Genomic DNA, 22,685 nt, shown 5'->3' on the forward strand with positions numbered 1-22,685 from the left:
TTTGATGAATTTGATTAATTTTCATGAAGGATTTTTTACTACAAGATCGGGGAGGTTTAGATTGAGTACTGCGGGCCATATATATCCCGGCGTGTTCATACTACCCTGAGTTAGACCAGTGACCTAGAATGAAATGCCTCCCCTTGTGCCCTATTACAGTAAATATCTGGATTAAGGGTCAGCAGCCCCACTTAATCTGCTAATCTATTGTTGGGGGTACGATTCTATGACACCGGTCCAAATGTACCTGGAATGGGCCAAATTTAAAAACTGACCCCATCAGAGTGTGCGTCATCTGATAAGTTATTGAGTTGGTGGAACATTGTGATATTTTGATATATCTGATGGACCTTTTTACTGTGGCTTCCGTATTTCCAAAGTCCGGATATATTTACCTTGTACAAGGGCAAGGACTCTTTCGGAGTTAAGCAGGCCACTTTATCCACAGGGACTTGTCACAATTGATAGTGAATGAATAAAACCAATATCAATGACCAGGTCCACTATCCCTGTATAATATAAAAACAGTTTTATTATACAGTTGCAGGGATACTGGTACCCCCATCATTGGTCTCATCCATTATCAGTCGTGACAAGTCCCTGTGACTTTATCCTGCACAGGGCACCTTTTCATGGCCTCTGAATATTCAACAGATCCCCATGCAGCTATGCCCTACACTTGATGAAATGTCGTTAGACTGTAATTCTTGAAGGCAGAAATCTGTTTTGAAATTGTTCATTGACAGAATATAGACGGAAATACGATGAAAAGGACACTCTCTGGAGGAAAGGGAACTATTTCCAATAACCACTGTATTTCGAAATAGACTGAACACAATCTGGATCCGCGCTTGTATACGTATGTATGGACTCACAAATGACTTTCAGTGATGTACACAGCTTTTTGATATTCATGAATGACAGATGTGAAAGTGATTCGAATGACTCAAATCTTTAGTACACGTCCAAACAATATGTAACTAATTCTGTGGAAGAGAATAACGGAAATCCTTAACGAATTTCCTGGAAATATATTGAAAGACTCATTCTTTCTGAACCAGGTTTCTGAGCACTCATCAGTCTGATCAGCATTCTCTCTGTTTTGTTATCAAATTCCCACTAAATCATGTATGAACTGTCAGTTGGAAACTCATGCAAGTATATATTGAGGGTTTCAGCCGCTTTCGCAGAAACTCATATTCGTTGTATTGTGTTTTATGCAACGCGGAAGGAAATGCGACAGAATATATCTGGAGAATATGGAGCATAGTTACGTACGTCATTTTCTACATGCGCAGTGATATTTTTGGGCTACGTGATGTGATCATCGGATGTAAATACATATCACGTGGTTGGTACTACGTCACAGATCACTTGACACCTACGCAAACACGGGAGGTGTGTCAATATTGTACGTTCGCTATTGGTTAATAAGTGGGTGTTGTCGGGTATGTGTGTGTGCGTGTGCGTATAGTCACGTTGACATTATTATTTATGATGAAAATATATAATATACATAATATGTACGGTGGGATTTTTTATTACAATAGCTTTAGATAGATTTTCAGAATACCCCTTCTTCCTCATTCGTATATAAATCCGTTAGGACTATCGGAATTATCTATTAAGTAGATTCGATGACGTCCATCCGATGTGTTCCTCAGTTTTCCAGTCCGGGGAGAATTTCTTAAGATTCGCCATTCAACTGATTAAATCGAGTTTTATAATCATACACTCTAGAGAAATGACCATAACGAAAGACGCCTTTTTCTTTCGTGTGAATTCGGATTCCGTTTTATCATTCATTTCTTTTTACAGGATCTCAAATAACATATCACTACGCAGGATTGAGTAGTTTTTATAATACGAAACTAGATGTCGCACGCGTCTGGGGAGGTGTCGCCTTCATGACGACTGACTAGAGCACGTCATGCATTCCAAATATCATTCGGGATTCCGATTGATTTGCGTAGTAGTGTTTCTCTACTATTCATTTTTATTAACATGGCAAGGATTAGTAGTTTTCATGTTCCTTTTAGGTACGTGTCCAAGCTTAAGACGGGTGGGGTGAGATCGTGGAGTCGGTATGCTCTGTCGGAATTTCGGCTGGGCCCTGTCTGTCATGTCAAATATAAATTCGAAATGAATATATTCATTATTTACAGCATCTGTATATATTTCCCGGACAGAAAGTACAAATACTCGAAAAGACAAAAAGAATCCGTTACGTCAGAATATTACCGGCGAAGTTACTCTATTGGACGCCACGAGGCGGCGAATCGATGCGGAAATCGCCAGATTTGTGACATACGATGGCAAATCTGCGAACAGTTTGTCGCGTTTTGACGAAATAAAATTCAACTCTGAATGCATTTTTGCAGCAAAAGCCCGACTTTGGGGCAGCTCTGATTGGCTTTCAGAGTTACCGTTAGAAGAAAATATTCACAGGTAAATCTACGTACGACGCCGGATCAAGGCCGGTGGCCGCGCGGGAAATATGATTCACCTTCTTTCGCGTGACGTAGGCCTTTGTTAATTTGGTATATATATATATTTTTTTTCTTATTCAGATTATTGCCAACATTTTTGTTATTCGTACTAAGCTGTCCGGAGCTTGGTTTGGATGGATTTCTAGTTGAGTTACCCGGTTCTTACTGTTGCGATATCCAGGTATAGAAACAGTGTTTTTTTAAAACCACAGCTGGGCCTGGTGCAAAGTTCTTATGACCCCAAAAATGTTATGGTCAGGTCGCATTATGAATTTTTGGTAATATATATACTATTTGAGGGATCATTTACGCCTGTTTTGATGAATTTAGCCAGTTTTGTATGGGAGTGAAGTAGAACTACAACACTCTTTCTGGGGCAACTATACCGACCTATAGGTTCTTTGGGAGAGGGGGATGAAATGAACTTTGTTTAAGCAGTTGATATATTATATATCAACTGCATGTAGGCAGATTTAGAAATATGGTGGATCCTTATAGATTCTTATATTTGGTGGAAATTCTTATCAGTATAAAGTATGATCATGGGATGCTCTGCATCACGTTTGAACAAGATTATCATTTGTGTTGGTTTTCATATTGTTTTCAGATATTTTCGGACACTGTACGACGTGTTTTGAAAGTGATGTCCGACGAGGACCCACGCGGAGTTCGCTGCATGGACAAATCCTACATCGGGGGTCGGGGTTGGGTTTTCGAGTTTAACAAAATGACATTTTTCGTGACGACATTTGCTCCGTTTTATCCGGAGACGCACTCGCGATATTCGTTCGGGTGTAGAGATCACGGGTACATCCTTTTTCAACCAGAACTGTCTTTTGCTCGCAAAGATCTGCCGACCTACACGCCTGTTACTAATTGGAATAATCCTCGCACCATCCGTGATCGTATTCGCGTGGCGTTCCGAGACGCCGGTCGTCCTTATCCGACACACGAGGTTCCCTTAGTGGAAGAAATAGTTAGACCTGTGGATTCTTGTGATCAGATTAAATGGTGGAATCATTTTCCCCCTGACCAGTTCTCTGGCCTCTCAGACACTTATTGACACCGGGTCAATCATATAGTTTTTTTATTGTAGCCTATACATTTTTATCATAATCTTGAATAAATAAGATGGAAAAACGAAATACAGCGCGAGCACTTCCTTTTTATCTCCTCGTGAATCTGGACCGCGTAGGCCAACCGCAGTTAACAAAAAGATAAATATTGGTAATGTTCAGCTGATTCGATCATGTTTTATCTCACCAGGTATCTGAAGCGTTACGCATAATATTGTGTTAAAAATTATGGTCCATTTAATTAGTGAACAGTCTTTTACTGAGTAATTTTCTAAAGGCCACAACGGCATAATGCGACATCGGGTCATATATTGACCGTTAAGTGCTGCCCCATGATTTGTCATTAGCGGCGAACATGTGAACTCACAATATTCTTACTGCGGCGCGCGAGTAATATCCTAGTTCGTGTATTCGCCGTCAACGTTATGTATAGGGGCAGCACTTGACGGTTGATATGGTGCAAGATTCGACGTTACGCCGTTGATACGATAGTTCCAGCAGTTGCGTAACGTTTGGTAACGCTGTAGTTTGTTGACCAGTTGACAAACCACACGTAAGTGTAGAACTTGAAGTGACGAAAAATTTGTTGCAAGATTAGTGGGAAGGCCTCTCTGAGTCTCTCTATCTTATCTAACGATTTTGTGAGGCTAACGCCAACGTTGGTTAACACCACGGAATTGACATTTAGATTTAGATAATGTAAGTTTTGTCACTTTAAAACAGCCAGAGTTGATGTAACTGACAATTTTCTTTCTTATATTTCACTTTTGTCTTATCTGAAGTCAATCGTGAATATGGAAGGTGGTATCAATAATGTAGCAGCTGAGATGGATTTGGATCGGCCGAGTGGAGATCAAATACCGCAAAGTCAACCGATTGATGCGACGCAAGTCGTAAATCTAGCCGGAGGTTTCGTTTGGCAGATCGACGGAATATCGCGCCTTCGTCGTTTCATATGTCTCGGATGCGAGGGCGGGACGTACTACGCGTCCCAGAAAGAACTGACGATCGAGAATATCCAATCGATTAAGAAATTAGTTTCCGGCGGACGAGGTCTCGACGTCGTACGCGAGATCGAACAGTTCAGCCTCGAGGGCAGAACGGCGAAACAGGATAATATATTATTCGTTTTAGCGTACTGCGCTCGGCAAACGGAAGATCGAGATACGAAAATCGCCGCGTACGAAGCGTTGCCGAAAATATGTCGCATACCGACGCATTTGTTCGCGTTCGTCGGCTTCGCGGAGAAGCTGAGTAAATCGGGCGAAGGTAAAGAGACTACGGGTTGGGGTCGAGCCCACCGCCGGGCTATCGCCAACTGGTATACGAGATACGCGAATGCTCCCGCAAAGTTAGCGATGCACGTTACGAAATACAAAAATCGAAATGGTTGGACGCATTTCGATTTGTTCCGGTTATCCCACGTGAAGACCGATCGCGCCGAACTGGGCGCTATTTTCAGATACGTCGTTAAGGGTTTAGGAGCGGCTAAAGAGCAATTCCTGAAAGAGCCGGCCGCAGCAACGCCGGCGCTTCTAGAAATATTCAAATTCCTGCAAGCCGTCGAAGATACGAAAACTGTCGACGCGGAAAACGTCGACAAAATCGTCAGTTTGATCGAGGAAAATCATCTCGTGCGCGAGCATATTCCGACCCAGTTCTTGAAGTCGATAGAAGTTTGGCGCGTATTGTTGAGAGATATGCCGATGACGGCTTTGATGAGAAATCTGGCGAAAATGACGAGCATCGGGCTGCTGAAACCCGGAGCTGAAGAGACGGCGCAAGTCGTCCTGAAACTTAGCGATGACGATAAGATAAAAGAAGCGCGTATCCATCCGTTTAATGTATTGAACGCTTTGTTGACGTATCGTAGTTGTAAAGGCGCGAAGGGAAGTCTGAAGTGGCAAGCGTGCCCCGAAATCGAGCAGGCGCTCGACGATATGTTCTACAAAGCGTTTAAATTCGTCGAGCCGACCGGCAAACGGTTTTTACTCGCGGTCGACGTCAGCGGTTCGATGACGGTTTGTAACGTGATCGGATCGGCGGCGATGACGTCGTATCAGGCGGCGGCTGCTATGATGATGACGACGCTCCGCACCGAAAGCAACTGCGAAGTCTGCGCGTTCGATACGACTCTGACGCCGATGAAAGTGAAACCCGAATTTAAACTACCCGAGACGATGCTCGCGTTCGAAGGTTTCCTGTGCGGAAATACGGATTGCGCGGCGCCGATGTTGTACGCGCTGGAACACAAGAAAGAAGTCGACGTTTTCGTCATTTATACCGATAATGATACCTGGTACGGCGACATTCATCCGGCCGCCGCGTTACGCAATTACCGTAAAGAAATGGGAATCTACGACGCGAAGTTGATCGTTACGGCATTCTCAGCTTCCGAATTCTCGATCGCCGATCCCGAGGATCCGGGAATGCTCGATATCGCCGGATTTGATTCCGGGGCACCGGAAACAATGAGGCAATTCGTTCTCGGTAATATTTAGAACTCTTGGATCGGGAATTATCTAGATATAATTAAAATAATCTTGAAAATGATAAACTTTGCTATGGGACAGTGCTATTTGCTTTAGGCTTAATGTCTTATTTCAACTTTGCCTGAGAGGATGTTGGATGGTCTAGCTTAGTCAGTTTTTGTAATACACTGAAACAGGTCATAGTAGGACCAGCAAACTAAATCATCGATTTTTCATCCATTTCACATTGTATTGAAGTCTTCTATGAATGGGGTTGAAAAGAAAAAAGTGACTCCATAATTTCATGTATTCAACAATATGTTTCCATGCCTAAATACCATATTTTTTGATGATTTAAAAAAAACATTTAGTTGGAAGTATGGAGACCTTTCTCGACAATATGGAGTAGAATGGATTAATAATCAATATTATAGTTCAGCTTCCTTCTGGTGCTTTAATTAAAGACTGCAAAAACTGAATGAGTTAGGCCACCCGACATCCTCTCAAGCAAAGCTGAAATAGACATTACATTAGCTGTTAACTTTGCATCGCCAATGGTCGGATAGACGATAAATAATTTATTTCATAAATCTTTTTATTTTATTTATATTGCAATACATGAATGATATTCAAATATACAAAGTATATATCGCACATGTGATCAAGATTGTTACTAAATTTTGTAATGGATAATGATGCTTACCGGATTAATCATTAGATGTCTGTCATAAAAAGATTTGGTCATCCAATGCCATTCTGTGTAGCGCTTGATTAATTTTTAATGAATGAATATGTACAAATCCATGACTCTGATATGAGATATGAAAATTTTAGAAAGCTTGTTTGGAAGATTATGGTGCAAATAAAGGTACGCTTTATAAATTCTTCATTTGTTTAATTTTGTTACCGGTATTTTATCTGAATTATTCTTCTGACTGTGAATGCTAGTGACAGTGAGAGGAAAAAAGGATGAACCCCAAGCAGAATTGCGATCACATTTCTATTGGCTTCTTTTTCAGGGACTATAATCTGTGAGCTATCCCTTTGTGAAAAAGCTGCAATATGTTTGCTTGAAATTTCCAGGGGCTTTTCGCAAGAGATGATACTAAATGATAGAGGATATTACCAGGCATTAGGGGGGGGGGGGGGTTAGGGCCCAAATGACATCATTTTCACATAGAAAATAAGCCATTTCGTCAAAGAGTATTTTTGTCAAAAGTTAAGCTTGTTGACTTTGAGTCCCTCCCTGATAATTGCAGAAACAAAACTTTTTGGGAGGGGTACGAAGCAGCGCCTAGGGCGATACGATATTTATAAATATTCGAGTGAGTGGGGTTCGAACCCGTTCAGTCGCTGATTAGAGCTGGTGAACTCAAGTGTGTAGTCAACCAATCAGCGTTCAGCGCCGCCATTGCCCTCTAAATTTGACTGGTCTGAAGTTATGCGGAAGTGATAAATATTTTAGTGAGTTAAACGTTATTTTTCGGTGTTGTGTCTTAGGTAAGAATTGATCTTTGTTTTCCGTATCGAACCTTTACACTAATTGGTTCTCAAAAGATATATTTCACTTGCTAATCTGCGTAGATTTATCTGAAATGAAGCCACAAAAGTGCAATACAATTCTGTTTTATTGAGGCAAATAGTTACATTACATGGATAATAATTTTTTTGCCTTGACTGGTCTGCTAGTGCTGGATGGCTTGGCTATTATCAGTATAATAAAAAGTGTGTGAGGAGAATTAGATGTATTTCACCTTCTTCAGTTTCCTCTGGTTCTGGTGGTATAGGCCCCTATTTAAACTAAAAAACGGTTATTACTATATAAAATCAAATCGGTTTGTGCTAAGCTTATAGAGTGATAGTGATGACAAAGTCTTGTGTCACTCCTCAATGCCTTCAATCAATTGACTCATTTATTACCTGCTGCACTAATTGACATCAGTTGACAAGTTTTACTACAATAGGCTCAGACTGATCAATCAATAAACGCTTTTGAACAATCATACACAGACAGGTCAGGATTTATTTGATGAACTGTTTGACACTATCATTCATTGTTCCCTTTGACTACTTATGTTTATATATGAGATTTAATTCGCGCTTAATTGCTTCAGATTTTCTGTTAAAAATAGTTTACAATAGGGATAATTCATACACTTGTTTCATTAGGACAAATCCCTTTTTGTTACAATATTTTATCTAATATTACATCGACTGAGTTTGTGTGAGGAATGACGATGTTTTAGTTAGCTCCAAGTCCTAAGCTTTTAGGATTGTAAAATAATGATAGTTACAACTGGTTAGTAATTATTCTGATTTTACGTGTTGTAAGAATGCTTAAATGCAGGATGGCCACTGACCTGGAAAATTCAGGGAATCAGAAATATCTAGAAATAATCGGAGAAAATCCAGGGAATTTGGCAAATTTTGTAAAAACCTGGAAAATTCGGGGAATTTGGATTGTTGTTGACCACGCATATCTGAATCAGTATGTGATTAATGAATAATGAATAAATCGTTACATTCTAAATCAAGAAATACTCGGGATAACATGGAAAATCGGCAAAAACTGTGGGAATTTGTGAATTGGTGGAAAGTAGCCAGCCTGTTGTATGTATAAAGTGGTAGTATTGAAAATATGTGAAGGCCTATACTATTACTGTGGCTATTGTTGTATGAAATGCCCTGTTGTTATCAATCAGTGTACAACTACTCTCGACTGCTACCCGGGAATTGTTCACACTTTACGAAACACGCATTTCATTTCCTACGAACATGATCTCAATATCATAGCCCGTCGTCGTCGACGACGCAATTAAATACAGCGATATATAGTTGCATTCTCTTCAGATTCATCATCGATGAATATCGGAAACCGGACGAAAAACGGTACCAAGCGATCGCAGCAATTCGACGAGCCGAACGACGATATGACGAGTAAAACGGATAACCACAATAAACGTCTCAAATCGGTGAAGTTTAATCACGAAGTTTACGAGACGTCGTTCGGCGGAACGGAAACCGTCACCAGAATGCGTCTGTCGTTGGATAATAATCCGCGCACGTCGACTCCGGACGTCGTCGAAGAGGAATTCATGGATGGTTCGTTGAATTCGGAGAACGACGCGGCGATATCCGATCTGACGGTCGTGGCTCGCGTCGAGGACGACTCGGCGTTATTCGCGTCGGAAACCGAAACCGAAGAAGAGGAGATCGAGTTCGCTCTTCCGGCGCCGCCGGCACCCGCGTTGAAACCGTCGAGGATTAAAATACCGCCGGCGTTTTGTAGCTTATCGACGTCTAAATTACCGTCGTCGACCGAAGCGCCCTCTACTCCCGTCAGTAAGATTCGTAAATCGTACCCGGATTTCTGTTCGTCGGTAGCGAGTACGCCCGACTGTTTCACGGCCGTTCAGATGGGCACGCCGTTGCCGAAGTCGAAAAAACGCCGCAGCAACGCGACGATCGATACGGCGGAACTCGGCGAGGATCGCTGCAGCGTGACGGTCGCCGTGCGCGTTCGTCCGTTCAGTAAACGCGAACTAGAACGTTCGGACGTTCGAAACGTCGTCTCGATGACGAACAACGAAACGTGCGTGATGGCCGACACCGGCGTCAAATATCGTTTTCTCTACGATTTCTCGTTCTGGTCGTTCGACGAGAAAAAGGGAAATTCGTACGCCGGTCAGGAGTACGTTTATAACACGGTCGCCGAGCCGCAATTAGCGAAAGCGTTCGAGGGATACAACACGTGTTTGTTCGCGTACGGGCAGACGGGCAGCGGTAAGAGTTACTGCATCACCGGACACGGCGACGACCGCGGAATCATTCCGCGATTCGGCGACGATCTGTTTCGACGACGCGATCTGAAAGTCGACGCCGAACGAATGAAAATCAACGTCGAAATAAGTTTCTTCGAGATTTACAACGAGAAAATACACGACCTTCTCGCGCCGAGCGGCGATAATACATGCGCGAATAAACAAGGCAGTAAACACGTGGTAAGCTTCGGTTTCTTTGAAGATTCGTTTTGACTGAAATATTCTAACAGCTAATTTTGAATTTGAATTTAAAGAGAATAAATGTTTTTTCTAGCTGCGCGTCAGAGAGCATCCAGTCCTCGGTCCATACGTAGAAGGTCTGTCTTCGTATGTGGTCAGTTCATTCGAAGACATGCAGGTTAGTATGACAAGTGTTCTCCATATGCTGGGATTTTAAAGGTTCTACAAATGTTTTCGATCCACAGAGCAAAATATAGGACCCAGTTCCACAGTCGTGAGTTAGAGTTAGTTCATTTTCAATGAGTTAACCCAGAGTCAAATCTTAACTCAGAACTGTGGAACTGGGCCCAGATAATGAAGCTAAATTTTTTGTGTTATTTTCTATTCTTTACATGAATTAGCTCAATATATTTCAAAGCGATTAACAGCATTGATAGACATCCACTCTGGTAGGGGCAGCAGATATTTTGTAAGGGGTGGCTCATTTTCAGAGTAGTGGATATAGAAACTAAAATGGATGTTATTTTATTGTTAGGTCCAATTTTATTATATATGTATGTGTGTGTTGGATTTTTTTTCAGACGTGGTTGAATCTTGGCAATAAACAGCGAGCCACTGCTGCTACTGGTATGAATGATAAAAGCAGTCGCTCACATTCTGTATTCACAATCATATTAACTCAAACAAGGGTAAGGTTTAGGTTGCAACTGTTTTATCTTTAGCAAAGTACAACAATAAAAACGAAATTAAATGTACAGGTTTTATTCACAATTAAATAATTTGAGCCGTCTCTGAATGAACAATTTTCAGTCTGAAAATATCGAAGGAGAAGATCACGAACATTCGACGACCAGTAAAATAAACCTGATTGATCTCGCCGGCAGTGAACGTCAATCAACGGCGAAAACTTCTGGAGATCGATTGAAGGTATGGTTCATCGATTGAGATGCTCTTCGAGCTCTCAGTAGCGATAGTTGAGCTTTCAAATTGAATCTAGAAAACCATACTCAAATGTGGAGAATAGATGATATAGTAATAAGAACCCCTATATACAGAATTTATTTGTTAAGTCAAAAATTTGAAGTTATAGATGTTTAAAACTCACTAGAGATGATGATCACTTGACAATGATTGTCATGTCAGTAAATAGTAAATAAATTCTTGATTTTGAAACTAACATCCGTACATGGTCGCTTTTATTTCAAATTGAAAATATTTTTGAAAAGTGAAAATATTTATTTATCAATTTAATAAAGCACTATGTTTTGAGTTTCATAAGGATTTGCTGAATTGCTCAACCGACCCTATCGTTTTGTATTTTAGGAAGGAGCCAGTATCAATAAATCGTTGTTGACATTGGGTAAAGTCATCTCGACTCTGTCAGATTTAGCGACTTGTACGAATAGGAAACGCCTATTCATCCCGTACAGAGATTCCATTTTGACTTGGTGAGTCGATGAGATATATATATATATATATATATTTACATGTACCATGTCGATATTTCAAAAACAGCTGGAATATCAATAATGGCTGGTTGTAAAAACAGATGATTTACCACTGACTAGCGCAATAAACACAGTTTTCATGTCGACAATAATTGCCTCGTGAAATATTTAATGCCGCAATTAAAACATCGTATCGAGTACACAAATTCAGATATATCTGACATAAATATAACTAGAATTGCATGCATTAAAAATGAACGAGTACACAAGTTCAGATATATCTGACATAGATATTACTCTATAGAATTGCATGCATTAAAAATGAATAAGTTCAAAATTTTTAATAAGAAAAATTTGTGTGATGAAAATTTCTTTGATTGTTGATAAACCTTTGTATCTCAATTGGAAGGTTATTGAAAGAAAGTCTAGGGGGTAATTCACAGACTGCGATGTTAGCTACGATCAGCCCGGCTAATATCTGTATGGAGGAAACGCTGAGCACTTTACGTTACGCTAAACAAGCGCGTGCGATTGTTAATAACGCGAAGGTCAACGAGGACCCGAAGGCCAGACTCATCAGAGGTAAGGTGTCCGGGTTATGGAAAATATTCGCTCAGGCAAAGAGAATGAATTTTCAGTTGAAAATATTCCTTTAAGATCTTCTGAGAAGCGTTCTCTGATTAGTGTTGATGCGATTTTTTGTTTTAGAACTTCGAGCCGAGATCGAGAAACTGCGCGGTCAAACTGGCGGTCTGTTGTCGACCGGAAACGAGTATCATTTGTCGTCGAGTCTCGCGGAAATCGCGTCTTTGAAAGATAAACTTTTACAGAAGGAGAAAGAAATGATGGAAGCGACCCGGTAAGATTTAGTATCGCCTTCGATTATGCATCGTTGAATAGTTTAGACTTGTAAATTAAATAATTCTTTATTTTCGAATAGAACTTGGCAAGAAAAATTGAAAGCTTCAGAAAAAAGAAGACTCGAAGAGGAGAAACTGTTAGAGGTATAAAAATAAAAATCTGAGTCGAGAACCCGAGTCTTATACGCTGGGAACCTACATGTTACATTGAAGGAATCGAGTGTAATGATTTATTGCTAATTTCGTTTCAGAAATCTGGAATTGCTTTAAAGATCGACAATCGGCAGCCGTATCTGGTGAATTTGAACGAGGATCCTTTACTCTCCGAAACGCTGCTTTACATTTTGAAAGAAGGACAAACGAGAGTAGGACGTAGAACCACCGGTTCAGATCAAGAGGTTCAGTTACAGGGGGCGCTTATTGCTGAAGACCACTGGTATTTATTTCTTTTCTTTAAACAGCTCGTGTCTAGATGCAATTTTGTGTCCATGTTCAAACGTTTTTATCAATCGATCTACTTTAATAGCCTATTTGACACAGCCAGCGATGGTCATGTTTACATCTCGCCCATTGAAGATGCTCCAACCTATGTGAATGGGGACGCAATAACTGAAAAAATTCCTTTGCATCATGTAAGTCAAAGCTAATATCTCAAAGGGCCCTATGATTCCTTGAACACTTCAAAATAGAAAATGTTTTTAAAATGGCTTTTTACTCAGGAGGAGTATTACAGTGAAAGTGATGCAGATGCTTCCTTTAAATATGAAGTTTTCACCGTTAAAACTCGTATAAAACTTATTCCAGGAATGACTGATCTGTAGGGACCCTGACTTATTAAATTGGAATGCTTAGAATTCTGAATTGATGTCTGTATTCATGTTTTGATATTCAGGGCGATCGCGTTATTCTCGGCGGAGATCATTACTTTCGATTCAATCACCCGATTGAATCACAGAATAAACATACTACGTCGACAACTTCTCATCATCAACCGCGAGACTTCGATTACGCGAAAAGAGAGTTGATTAAAGCACAAAACGCCAGGTAATAGATACTGCTATACCGCCGTATACAGGGTGGCCACTGACCTGGAAAACCAGCAAAACTCAGGGAATCTAGAAAAAAATCAGGGAAAAGTCAGGGAATTTTGACAAATCATTACCAAAAACCTGGAAAACTCAGGGAGTTTATATGACCATGTGTTGTATGTGTAAAAAGATTGTAACATCTTAAACTTTGATATTTCTAAGATTTACTTACAGGGAATTTTGTGTAATCACATGGAGATATCAGGGAAATTTCAGGATATATGCAAATGGGCGGAAATTGGCCACCCTGATATATATGTATTGTATAGACACCCAGTTCTCTTGTTAGTAGACCAGTCTAGCAAAGCCTTTATTTGACTAATATTATTGTATTGAAAACAGGATTTAAAATGATTTATAACCTGTGAGATTATTTCAGTTTGATTCATTGTTATCGCTAATAAGAAACTTGATTCCTGTGGGTAAATCGTTCCTTTGATGTCGTCGACTTTGAATAGGAACTCCTTTGAGCGTTTTAAAGACCTGTTTATTTGTTATTGTATTATCGATGATTAGGTGGAATGGCAAAATCCGTCGGGCAGTTAATCTGTAAAGTTTGAAGCGTTTAGTAGGCATTATTATATTGAAGTTTGTCGTTCTGATATCCGTAGAATGCAGCTCGAAATCGAGAAAATGAAGGCAGAAATGGAGAAAAAACTGCTCGAATCGCAGCAAGAAGCGGAAGAAGAACTGACCGTACAGAGGCATACTTATGAGGAAAAAGTAGCGCAATTAAAGGAGATTATCGTGAGTTATTGTATTCGAACGGCTCTGTATTTGTAAATAAGACTGAGTCTATTGTATATTTTCACTCATCATAATTTTATGAAATTTCATTATAGAAAGAGCAGTCAGTTGAACGGGATCAAATGGATAAACTTGAACAACAAAATCAGGTAGGTCTGACTTTTTGGAATGATCGACGATTTACTGTTTTCTCATCAAAGTTGGCATCGATGAATATAATTTTGCCAGAATTTATTTCATTATATTATAATATTTATTTCGTAGATGTTACAGCAACAGTTGATCGCGCTCGTAAACAAACGTAAACTAGAAGCAAAAGCATCATCTCAGGTTCGTCTCGGTCTATTTAGAAAATACTCGGAAATCTCTATCGATGTTGAATTGAAATATCTATGATATTTTCGTCGTTTCGTCGACAGATTGTTACCGACGCGAAAGTGGAGCGTTCACGGATCATGGAACAGTTGGAGAAACAGAAACAAAAGATGGCGCTCGACGTTGAACGTTTGAAGCAGCAACGAGAAAAATCGACGCCGGTGAAACAGAAACCGTTAACTCCTATCAGTAATCGCACTGATACATACAGGAATACACTACTTATACGAGAGGCGAACAAAATCAGTCAATTCCTTAAAAAACATACGGTAAGTGTCTCTAAATCTCCTCTCAATGTCACCTGCTTAGTACAAGTGATATTCCAAGTTTATTTAGATATGTCAATTCTAAACTATTCTTAAAAACTCCTTGGAAAATGGTTTTAGATGTGCTTGAAACTCCTTATATTTTAGCCTGTAAATTCTTTCAATTTTGAGAAATAGGCAATTAGAGATTTTGTCTAGTTTGTAGTTGTACCGTAAACTGTGCCCAAATCTGTACAGCTGGGACGAGGATTTTTAGATGTTTAGGTAGTGTATGGGAAAACATTTGCTTAAAACCACCGAATTAATGGTTTACCGAGATACACATATTGATTTAGGAGGAGTCAGAAAGTAATGAAGACACTTCCTTGAAATATTTTCCTTGAAAACTCCTTATATCCAGGAATGACTAATCCATAGGAACCCAGTTTTAGGGTCAAATCATTTCGAATTGTCTATTCTTAACTCAATCGATACAGTTAGTTTGAATAATCTCGGGATATCTATTGAATGAAGGTATTCGGTAGCGAGGACGTCGACACGCCCGAGAGCGGCTCGCAAATTCTCGTCAAAGTGACGAACGCGAAACTGGGAATCAGCACGTTCTGGACGACGGATAAATTCGAGGATAAACTCGTTCAGATGCGCGAACTGTACAACGGCGACGGCGAGAGCAACGATAACGTATTCTACGATCCGAACGACACGTGGGAGAAAGAGAACCGTCTGAACGACGACGACGCCTCGCCGCAGAATACCGAAAGACGTCTGTCGTTGATTCGTAAAAGTCTGAGTCCGCGATCGCCGGCTCTACGGAGACGATCGTCCGATCGCCGTAAATGTAAGCATTCGTCGAATATGGTTTGATCTTCGGACAGGGTGCGCACTGACCTCTCAGGAAACCAGGAAAATTTTTAAAAAGAATCGGGGCCTGGTTTTATAATCTGGTATTACCTTAAACCCGGGGTTAACTCAATTGAAAATTAATTAAGTTAGCCCCCAGGTTAAAGGTAATACTAGTCTATAAAACCGGCCCCAGGGGATTTGGATATTCTATTGACCACACGTTTTTACTATCCAATTTATGTATACAAATGTATTCTTGTTTTTTTTTCAGCTTCGAAACCGGATCAAGACCAGCCGACTTCACTAGATTTGTGTCGTGAACTAATCGTGAATTCTATCTCTAACATAAGAGGTCAGTCTCACTTCCGCGATATTCGCAAATGACAATTCATTTTAAAAAGCTAATAAATACGTATGCGTTTTCATTTGCAGTGACTGGATTAAAGGAGAGCATGGTCGACCATATTTTGAATTCGCTCCAGATGATGCAGTCCTCTATGCAGAATATTCTCGATGATAGGAAAACTAATTCGGGTTTGTAACTTGGAAATCACCTGAGCGAAACGTGTTTAAACATCATTATTCTATAGCAATAACAAAAATGAATGACCTTTGTTTGTTTGTAGGTTCTATCGGTTCCAAGGTCACAGACGTCGTACAAGCGCAAAGCCTCGAATTGACCGTTACGTTACGGGAACTGGTTTCTATGACGACCGTCTGGGCTGCGTCTATAAGCGGCAAATCATCGTTGATGAAATCGTACGTTCAACAGTTGTTAGAAACGGCGAAAAAACTCGGAAATCAGACGGTTTTATTCCTACAAGTAAGTAGCGTATGCTCAAAGGATCAATTTTCCTCTAGTCTAATCGGGAAATTATTTTGGAAAATTCATTTTACACCTCGCGTAGCTTAGATCTTGGATGTCAACTGCTTTCCCAAGGGTAACTTTTCTTGAAAAATAACTTTATCAACCGGTCACCACTAAAATGTTGATGTCCCTTGTAGTATGATGGTATGTTCACTTCTACAACGGGCCCAAATTCCATTTATGAAAATTGAAAAATCACCGATGAAATTACTTGAGGAAAGATTTTAAAATTTCGAATTCATTTGAACTCCTATTCTATATATATCTAGGGGTGTAATAGTGATATAAACAGTATGGTGAACGAATCGTCCAATCAGATGTGTGAATTGATAACAGCAATCGCTAAGCAATGCGGAGAGACGGCGCTAGCGTCCGATACTCGGATAACCTGTTTAACGGATTCGAGAGAACTCGACAGTATAACTGATGATGACGATACTGATCTTACGACACAAGTGGTAATTAATTACGAAGAGATATTTTGAAGATTGATGATTCTCGATAATGTCAAAACATTGGAACTCTCAGTCTCTGAAATTGATTTCTTTGAACAGGGTGGCCACATACCTGGAAATCAGGGAATTTTCTTTTCTCTAAAGAAATTTTGTAAAAAAGCTAAAAATCAGGGAAATATATTGAGGTGGCTATATTGTGCGTATAATTAAACAGTTTCTGTCTATGTCTTACATATTTGACTGTGTTGATTGATTGAATTCCTAGCAGATCAAATCAGGGAAAACAATGTGCATGTCAGGGAATAGTCGGTGAAAAAGCAAGTCAAATAAGAGTGGCCACCCTTTTGAATTGAACCAAACCTGATGTTCAACAGATTATTTGGTATTTAACTTACGTATGAAAATATATTCAGAATATTTTTAGGATATATATATATATTTGTTTTCAGCGTCTGACGTCCTCGCTGCGACAAGCCACGATCGGCGGTTGCGATTTGTTTTTAGACAAAACGTTACACGCCGGTCTGAAAACGATTGAAGAAGCGCTATTTCAGATACAATCCCTCGGCGACCGTGAGATCGCTGACCGGGATGTCGCCGAAGTCATTCACCGATCTGAGCTCCTCGTCGCCTCGACGAAAGTTCTCCTGGCGAAGTTACAAGAAATCCAAGTAAGAATCGTGTATCCAGGGGTGGACTTGGGGGCAATCTCGAGGGTTCGGATCCCTACCTTCCTATTCAGGTTGTTCCTTTCCTCTCAGGAAAAACATATTTAAGATCTGCAAATTTGAAATTCACCCTTTCAGAAATTGCATAACCTGATTTCTTTAAGAACATCTGAAACTGAGGGATGGATCTCGCTAGTAGCCTATGACATGGCTTTGACGTACCTGAAAAATACCTTTTCCTCTTTTTATTTTCAAATTACGATTGGTAAATATCGGTTCTTAACTAATGATCATTATTACAGGTGATAGTTCCTGTAAAGCAGTCCGTTGCTTGGGTAAAATTATGAATTTGCATGATGTTTTAGTTTCACAGTCAACTCTGCTTTATTCGGAGCTTATTTTACTCAAACAGGATGGCGCCACATTACCTGGAAATCAGGGAAAAGTCGGGGAAATTTTGAGTTCGTAAGATCATGCTTGAAATCAGTTTCCGTCTATGTCTTATGTATTTGACTGTTTCAATTGATGAATTCTTAGTAGATCAAGTCAGGGAAACAATGTCCATGTCAGAGAATAGTCCCGGATAAAACCAAGTCAAATAAGTTGAAACCATAAATAAATGTTTGATTTCACTCATACAGATGACTCATATTTCGTTTTGTCTGCAATGAATTTTAGGTACATTTTCTTCAGTAACATAGTTGTATATACCGTGTACATGACTTGTATTTCATCCATATAGAAATTGCCGGGTCCACAAAGATACGAATTAAGCAGAGTTGACTGTATTTGTTTAACGTTATGCTTTGCTTGCGAATTTGGTTACATTTTGCAGTAAAGGTTTTAATAGGCTTGTATTCTGTTTGACCCGAGTCCTACTGATTCAATAACCCGATCTCATATTCTTCTGTTTGTGTTTAAGATTGAACTGGATACGTCGATGACCGAGACGAACAGACCGGATAATTACTGGGATTCGAGTTATAAACGATGTCAGACGCTCATCATTAATGTCAGTAGCCTCACGGATCATGTAGCCATCATACAACAACTCATTCATACTTTCTTAACCTGTAAGTCTGATAATACTTTCTTAACATAAACAGATCATCTCTTTTGTGGGATCGCATCCTCCCCTGGCAGGGATTCGTACCTTATGACCACTGTACAAAACCCTGCCATACTAGCCCGAGTTCGCAGCTACATGCATAGTTTAGATTATGTCATTATCAGCCAATCAGAAAATCCAGTTTTATTTTGGCCCGGGGTTTTCCATTTATAGTTTATGAAATTTTGTCTCGGCGATTAAACAACGGGTAGTCTCGTGTCTGATCGGATTCTTAGCAGATCAAGTCTGGGAAAGCGATGCACATGTCGGGGGGGAAAAAGCAAATCAAATGAAAGTAGCCTCCCTGAAATTTTATTGTGAGCTTTGATATTTTTTTTCAGCTGAAGAGAAAGACGCGCGCCGTCTGTTACGCAGCGTCGAATCGGTAAAAACAGCGACGGAAAAACTCCAAGCGACGTCGAACGTCGATTTACGAACGGACGACGATGCGGAGTCGTCTGCTGCCAATACGACGGATACGTCGATTCTATCGGACGCTCAGAACGAACTCTTAGATATGGTCGCTAACGACGTGCGCAGTTCCGGCGACAGTCTCGGCGCGTTTTTGACGAACTTGATCGAAACGAACGCTCGATTTACGAGTCCGAGTAAACTACGTCAACCGAACTCGACGATGAAATCTTCGAATAATCCTTGTTCGAGCAATCAGAGGCGTAAAAAAACCGTTCGTCCTCATTAATCGTTCGAACTCAACACGACAAGTTTCAAAGAATTTATTTACTGGCTGCATAGTTATCGACGTTACAATTCATGCTGACTGATTGATACCTGATAGTGCTGGAGACGATTTTGAAATCTTAGTGTGTTGAATAATGGGCATGTTGTTATAGTGCGTCTTCACCGTGGCGTTAATGTATCTTTGTTACTGTATTTTTTACTTTGTTTGACAGGTGCCGCCATCTTTCAACAGAGATAAAAGTTAATTCCTAATAGAATCGATACACCGCGATGCGGTGTACTAGTAAAGTCCATCACTGATTTATACACCGCAGTGTGGTGTAGACGCACTGAAAGGGTTACGAAGTACAATAATACAATTTATCGGATGGCTAGATGAATGTCTAGATAATTGTGAGGAAAATCCTAACAATGTGAGAATTTCTCCAGCTTCACTCAAATTTTCTAATACCTCAGCGTATTGTGATAATGGCAACTCCGTTGTATGTCTTTTTTGAAGATTAATAAAAACTACAATCAAACTCACTTAAGTCGTCCTTGTTGGGACTACGTTATCTTGACATTTTATCGAGAAAAAAAAGACCTACACTTGTAAATTGATTAAATAATACATTGTACAAATTGGGACTCAAAAATACAGACGACTTGAGTTATGTAATGTGATGCCTTATACAATAACTTAAGTTGTGTTTGACTCATGATGATTCAAAAATGCTACTATCTGCCAAAAATAAGCAATTAACGGATAATAATTTTTATTATTCTCAACTTGTAATTATTATATGCATGTATTGTAATGTAATTTTTGTTTATACGCGAAATGTGGATAAATATTTATATTCTTTGTATCGTAAACATCGCATCTATTTATTGTTTACTGGTTCTTGAAGGTTTGGAATTCGATCAGTTTGCTGTGTACATGTATCAGGATCTGAGAATCGCTGGGTTTATGGCAGTTGACGACTAGCATCTGGATCGCTTCACTGTTCCTCCTCGGGAAATCGGTGGATTCCAAACTCTGGAATTGCTGAATCGTGTACCTCGGAAATCTGTAGATAGTATGGCTATAATACCATTGGATACTAAGTCTGTCTGTTCCCACATATGGTTTGTAACAAACTACTGCGTTAGAAGAATATTGAGTTATATTATTTAATTGTATGAAAACCTAATCTAATTCAATTTCAAAAATCTACAGTAGCGAGTTTGGGTAAAAACCATAGAAGCAAAAATTCCTAAAGACTAGATTTTATGAATTTCTGATTGAAGCGATAACAATGAAAACCTTTTTTCTAATGAGGAATTACAGTTTATTAACACGAAACTTTAAGGTGACTTTTAGGTTTCGAAATTTTTCTATTCAAAATAATTACATATCTTATTGTAATGAAGAATTTTCTATCTACATACATGTATATACGGTGGCTGGTAAGGGCTACGTGCATTATCTTTAATACAAACTCGATTATAGAAAAAAGCAAAAACGAAACTTTACAAGCAAAAAACTTTGAACTGGCAGAAACCACGTGAAATAGAAGAAGAAAATGAAGCTGTTTCATCCATGCAGCAAGTGTCACAGAAAACGGAAGAAAAAATCAGTCACGTTTTAGACTAACATCGCCTGCGTTGTTAGAATTTAGATATGTTTGTTCTTTGGTGCTGATCAACCGCGGCGGCTTTCTTCTTTCTTTTTCGACTGACTATCAGCGCCGAAAATGTGAACAAGATCGGATTTAAAGCCGAGTTTATCGGCAAAACGATTATAGCCATAAAAGCCGCTACATCGGGTAATACATAAACGCCGCTCATCGATACGAATTTCGTCAAAATGATCGGAACCCAACAAAAGAAATCGGTGCCTAAAATCAGCACGAGTTTCTTAACGAGAGTCATTTCGTTCGATTTCGACGCTGCGTCGCACGAATTCCCGACCGATTTCGACGATTTTTTGTATATGCAGTAAATGATGGCGTACGACGTTCCTATGAACAGAAACGAAAGCAGATTGAAAATCAACAATAGCAGAGAGAATTCCATGGCTACCTCGGCGCCGTGGGTGATCGTGAACGGCAGGCAAACGCTGTTGCGACCGTAGTAATTGCGGAAATAGCCGATGTAATCATCGAAAACAGGCAGAACCGCCAGTAAAAACCAGAATATCCAACCGAAGATGACCGCGAGTATAGAGCCTTTGTAAGAGATATGGAGGTTTTTGTGAAATGGAAAAGCTATGCACAGAACTCGATCCACGGTCAACAGCACCATGGTGTATACAGACATCTGACTGGACAGTAATGACACCGCCCCTGTTAGCTTACAAACCAAACTCGATCTCCATCCCACCGACTCGTTTATGTAGTCCCCGCGTGTTAGGGTGTCTTTGACGGCGATGACCATCAGATAAACACCCATTAATATGTCAGAAATGGCCAGTATCAAAACTAGAAGATTAGTGATGCTAGTATTTCTTCTTTTGCTATCGTCTCTACACCTGCAGACGATAACGAGGGCGTTTCCGACTAGAGCGCTGATACCTAGAACCCAAACGGCGACCTGTAAAAATCTCGAATCGAGAAGATTTTTACAGGACGAAAATCCGTCGCCTTGTTGAGTACACCAATCCGAATTATCGATCGCAAAGCAGCAGATATTGAAATAATCAGCGTAAAGCTCATCGAGAGAAACGTCCTTGAACGCCCCTTTACTGATTAAGAACTTGGGACCTGATTTCAGCCGCAGGTCAAGAATTTTTAAATTCGACAACCTTTCGAACGGACGTTTTGGTTGAATTTGCTGGAGACGTTTGTTGTCGCTGATATTGAGGTATATTAAACTAGTCAGGTCGTAGAACGCTCTATGCTGAATGTCAGATATCTGATTATCCGATAGATGAAGGTATCTTAATCGCCGTAGTCCTGCAAAGTAATGAGAACGCACGTATCGTAACACATTTCTACTTAAATCCAAATCGAAAAGGTTAATCAACTCTACAAATGAACCCTCGGGAATATCGCTGATACTGTTGATACTTAGATCTAGCCTGCCTAATTTATCCATTTTACTAAACGTATTTATTTTTATTGTGGTGATGTTGTTCTTTTTAAGAATGAGACCTCGGGCGCGTCTGGTTACGTTGGTTAAGATAATGTGGTCGGCTCCGGTGCAGTCGACAATGTGCCCTCGGCAAAAACACGGAGGCGTACAATGATCACAGTACTGTTCG

General features: G+C 40.0%; 3 protein-coding genes across 4 annotated transcripts; all 3 read left to right on the forward strand.

Moving 5' to 3' along the window:
• Positions 1-1,544: 1,544 nt before the first annotated feature.
• Positions 1,545-3,633, forward strand: LOC141909093 (uncharacterized). 2 transcript variants are annotated; one of them, XM_074799460.1, is made up of 4 exons: positions 1,545-2,039; positions 2,190-2,448; positions 2,571-2,670; positions 3,097-3,633. In XM_074799460.1, exons 1-4 carry the CDS (start codon positions 1,931-1,933, stop codon positions 3,550-3,552), a joined length of 924 nt encoding a protein of 307 aa, XP_074655561.1. In that variant the 5' UTR covers positions 1,545-1,930; the 3' UTR covers positions 3,553-3,633. The 2 variants fall into 2 exon arrangements, with proteins under 2 accessions (XP_074655561.1, XP_074655560.1); XM_074799459.1 differs by having other exon boundaries at positions 1,551-2,039; positions 2,166-2,448.
• A 367-nt stretch (positions 3,634-4,000) lies between these two features.
• On the forward strand, positions 4,001-6,902 carry LOC141909085 (RNA-binding protein Ro60-like). Its single transcript, XM_074799447.1, has 2 exons — positions 4,001-4,118; positions 4,348-6,902. Exon 2 carries the CDS (start codon positions 4,360-4,362, stop codon positions 6,064-6,066), a length of 1,707 nt encoding a protein of 568 aa, XP_074655548.1. The 5' UTR covers positions 4,001-4,118; positions 4,348-4,359; the 3' UTR covers positions 6,067-6,902.
• Positions 6,903-9,005: 2,103 nt separating this feature from the next.
• Positions 9,006-19,463, forward strand: LOC141909234 (kinesin-like protein KIF14; the record flags this gene model as incomplete). Its single annotated transcript, XM_074799622.1, has 23 exons — positions 9,006-10,037; positions 10,132-10,215; positions 10,619-10,726; positions 10,848-10,964; positions 11,361-11,485; positions 11,895-12,067; positions 12,194-12,344; positions 12,426-12,489; positions 12,597-12,781; positions 12,872-12,977; positions 13,238-13,389; positions 14,045-14,180; positions 14,276-14,329; positions 14,445-14,510; positions 14,600-14,824; positions 15,335-15,659; positions 15,936-16,016; positions 16,097-16,198; positions 16,291-16,487; positions 16,802-16,990; positions 17,437-17,658; positions 18,578-18,728; positions 19,105-19,463. Coding segments are annotated over 23 exons (4,404 nt in total), but the record flags the coding sequence as incomplete, so codon positions are not given.
• Between the last annotated feature and the right edge of the window lie 3,222 nt (positions 19,464-22,685).

Source organism: Tubulanus polymorphus, chromosome 7, assembly GCF_964204645.1.
Source record: "Tubulanus polymorphus chromosome 7, tnTubPoly1.2, whole genome shotgun sequence".
Classification (NCBI taxonomy): Eukaryota; Metazoa; Nemertea; class Palaeonemertea; order Tubulaniformes; family Tubulanidae; genus Tubulanus; species Tubulanus polymorphus.

Excerpts from the sequence above, each read along its gene's own strand:
- LOC141909093 (XM_074799459.1), top strand. The coding sequence starts at position 1,931 with ATGCATTCCAAATATCATTCGGGATTCCGATTGATTTGCGTAGTAGTG. Across the intron at positions 2,040-2,165 it reads AGTTTTCATGTTCCTTTTAG|CATCTGTATATATTTCCCGG; the intron begins GTACGTGTCCAA and ends CATTATTTACAG. Across the intron at positions 2,449-2,570 it reads TTAGAAGAAAATATTCACAG|ATTATTGCCAACATTTTTGT; the intron begins GTAAATCTACGT and ends TTTCTTATTCAG.
- LOC141909085 (XM_074799447.1), top strand. The coding sequence starts at position 4,360 with ATGGAAGGTGGTATCAATAATGTAGCAGCTGAGATGGATTTGGATCGG.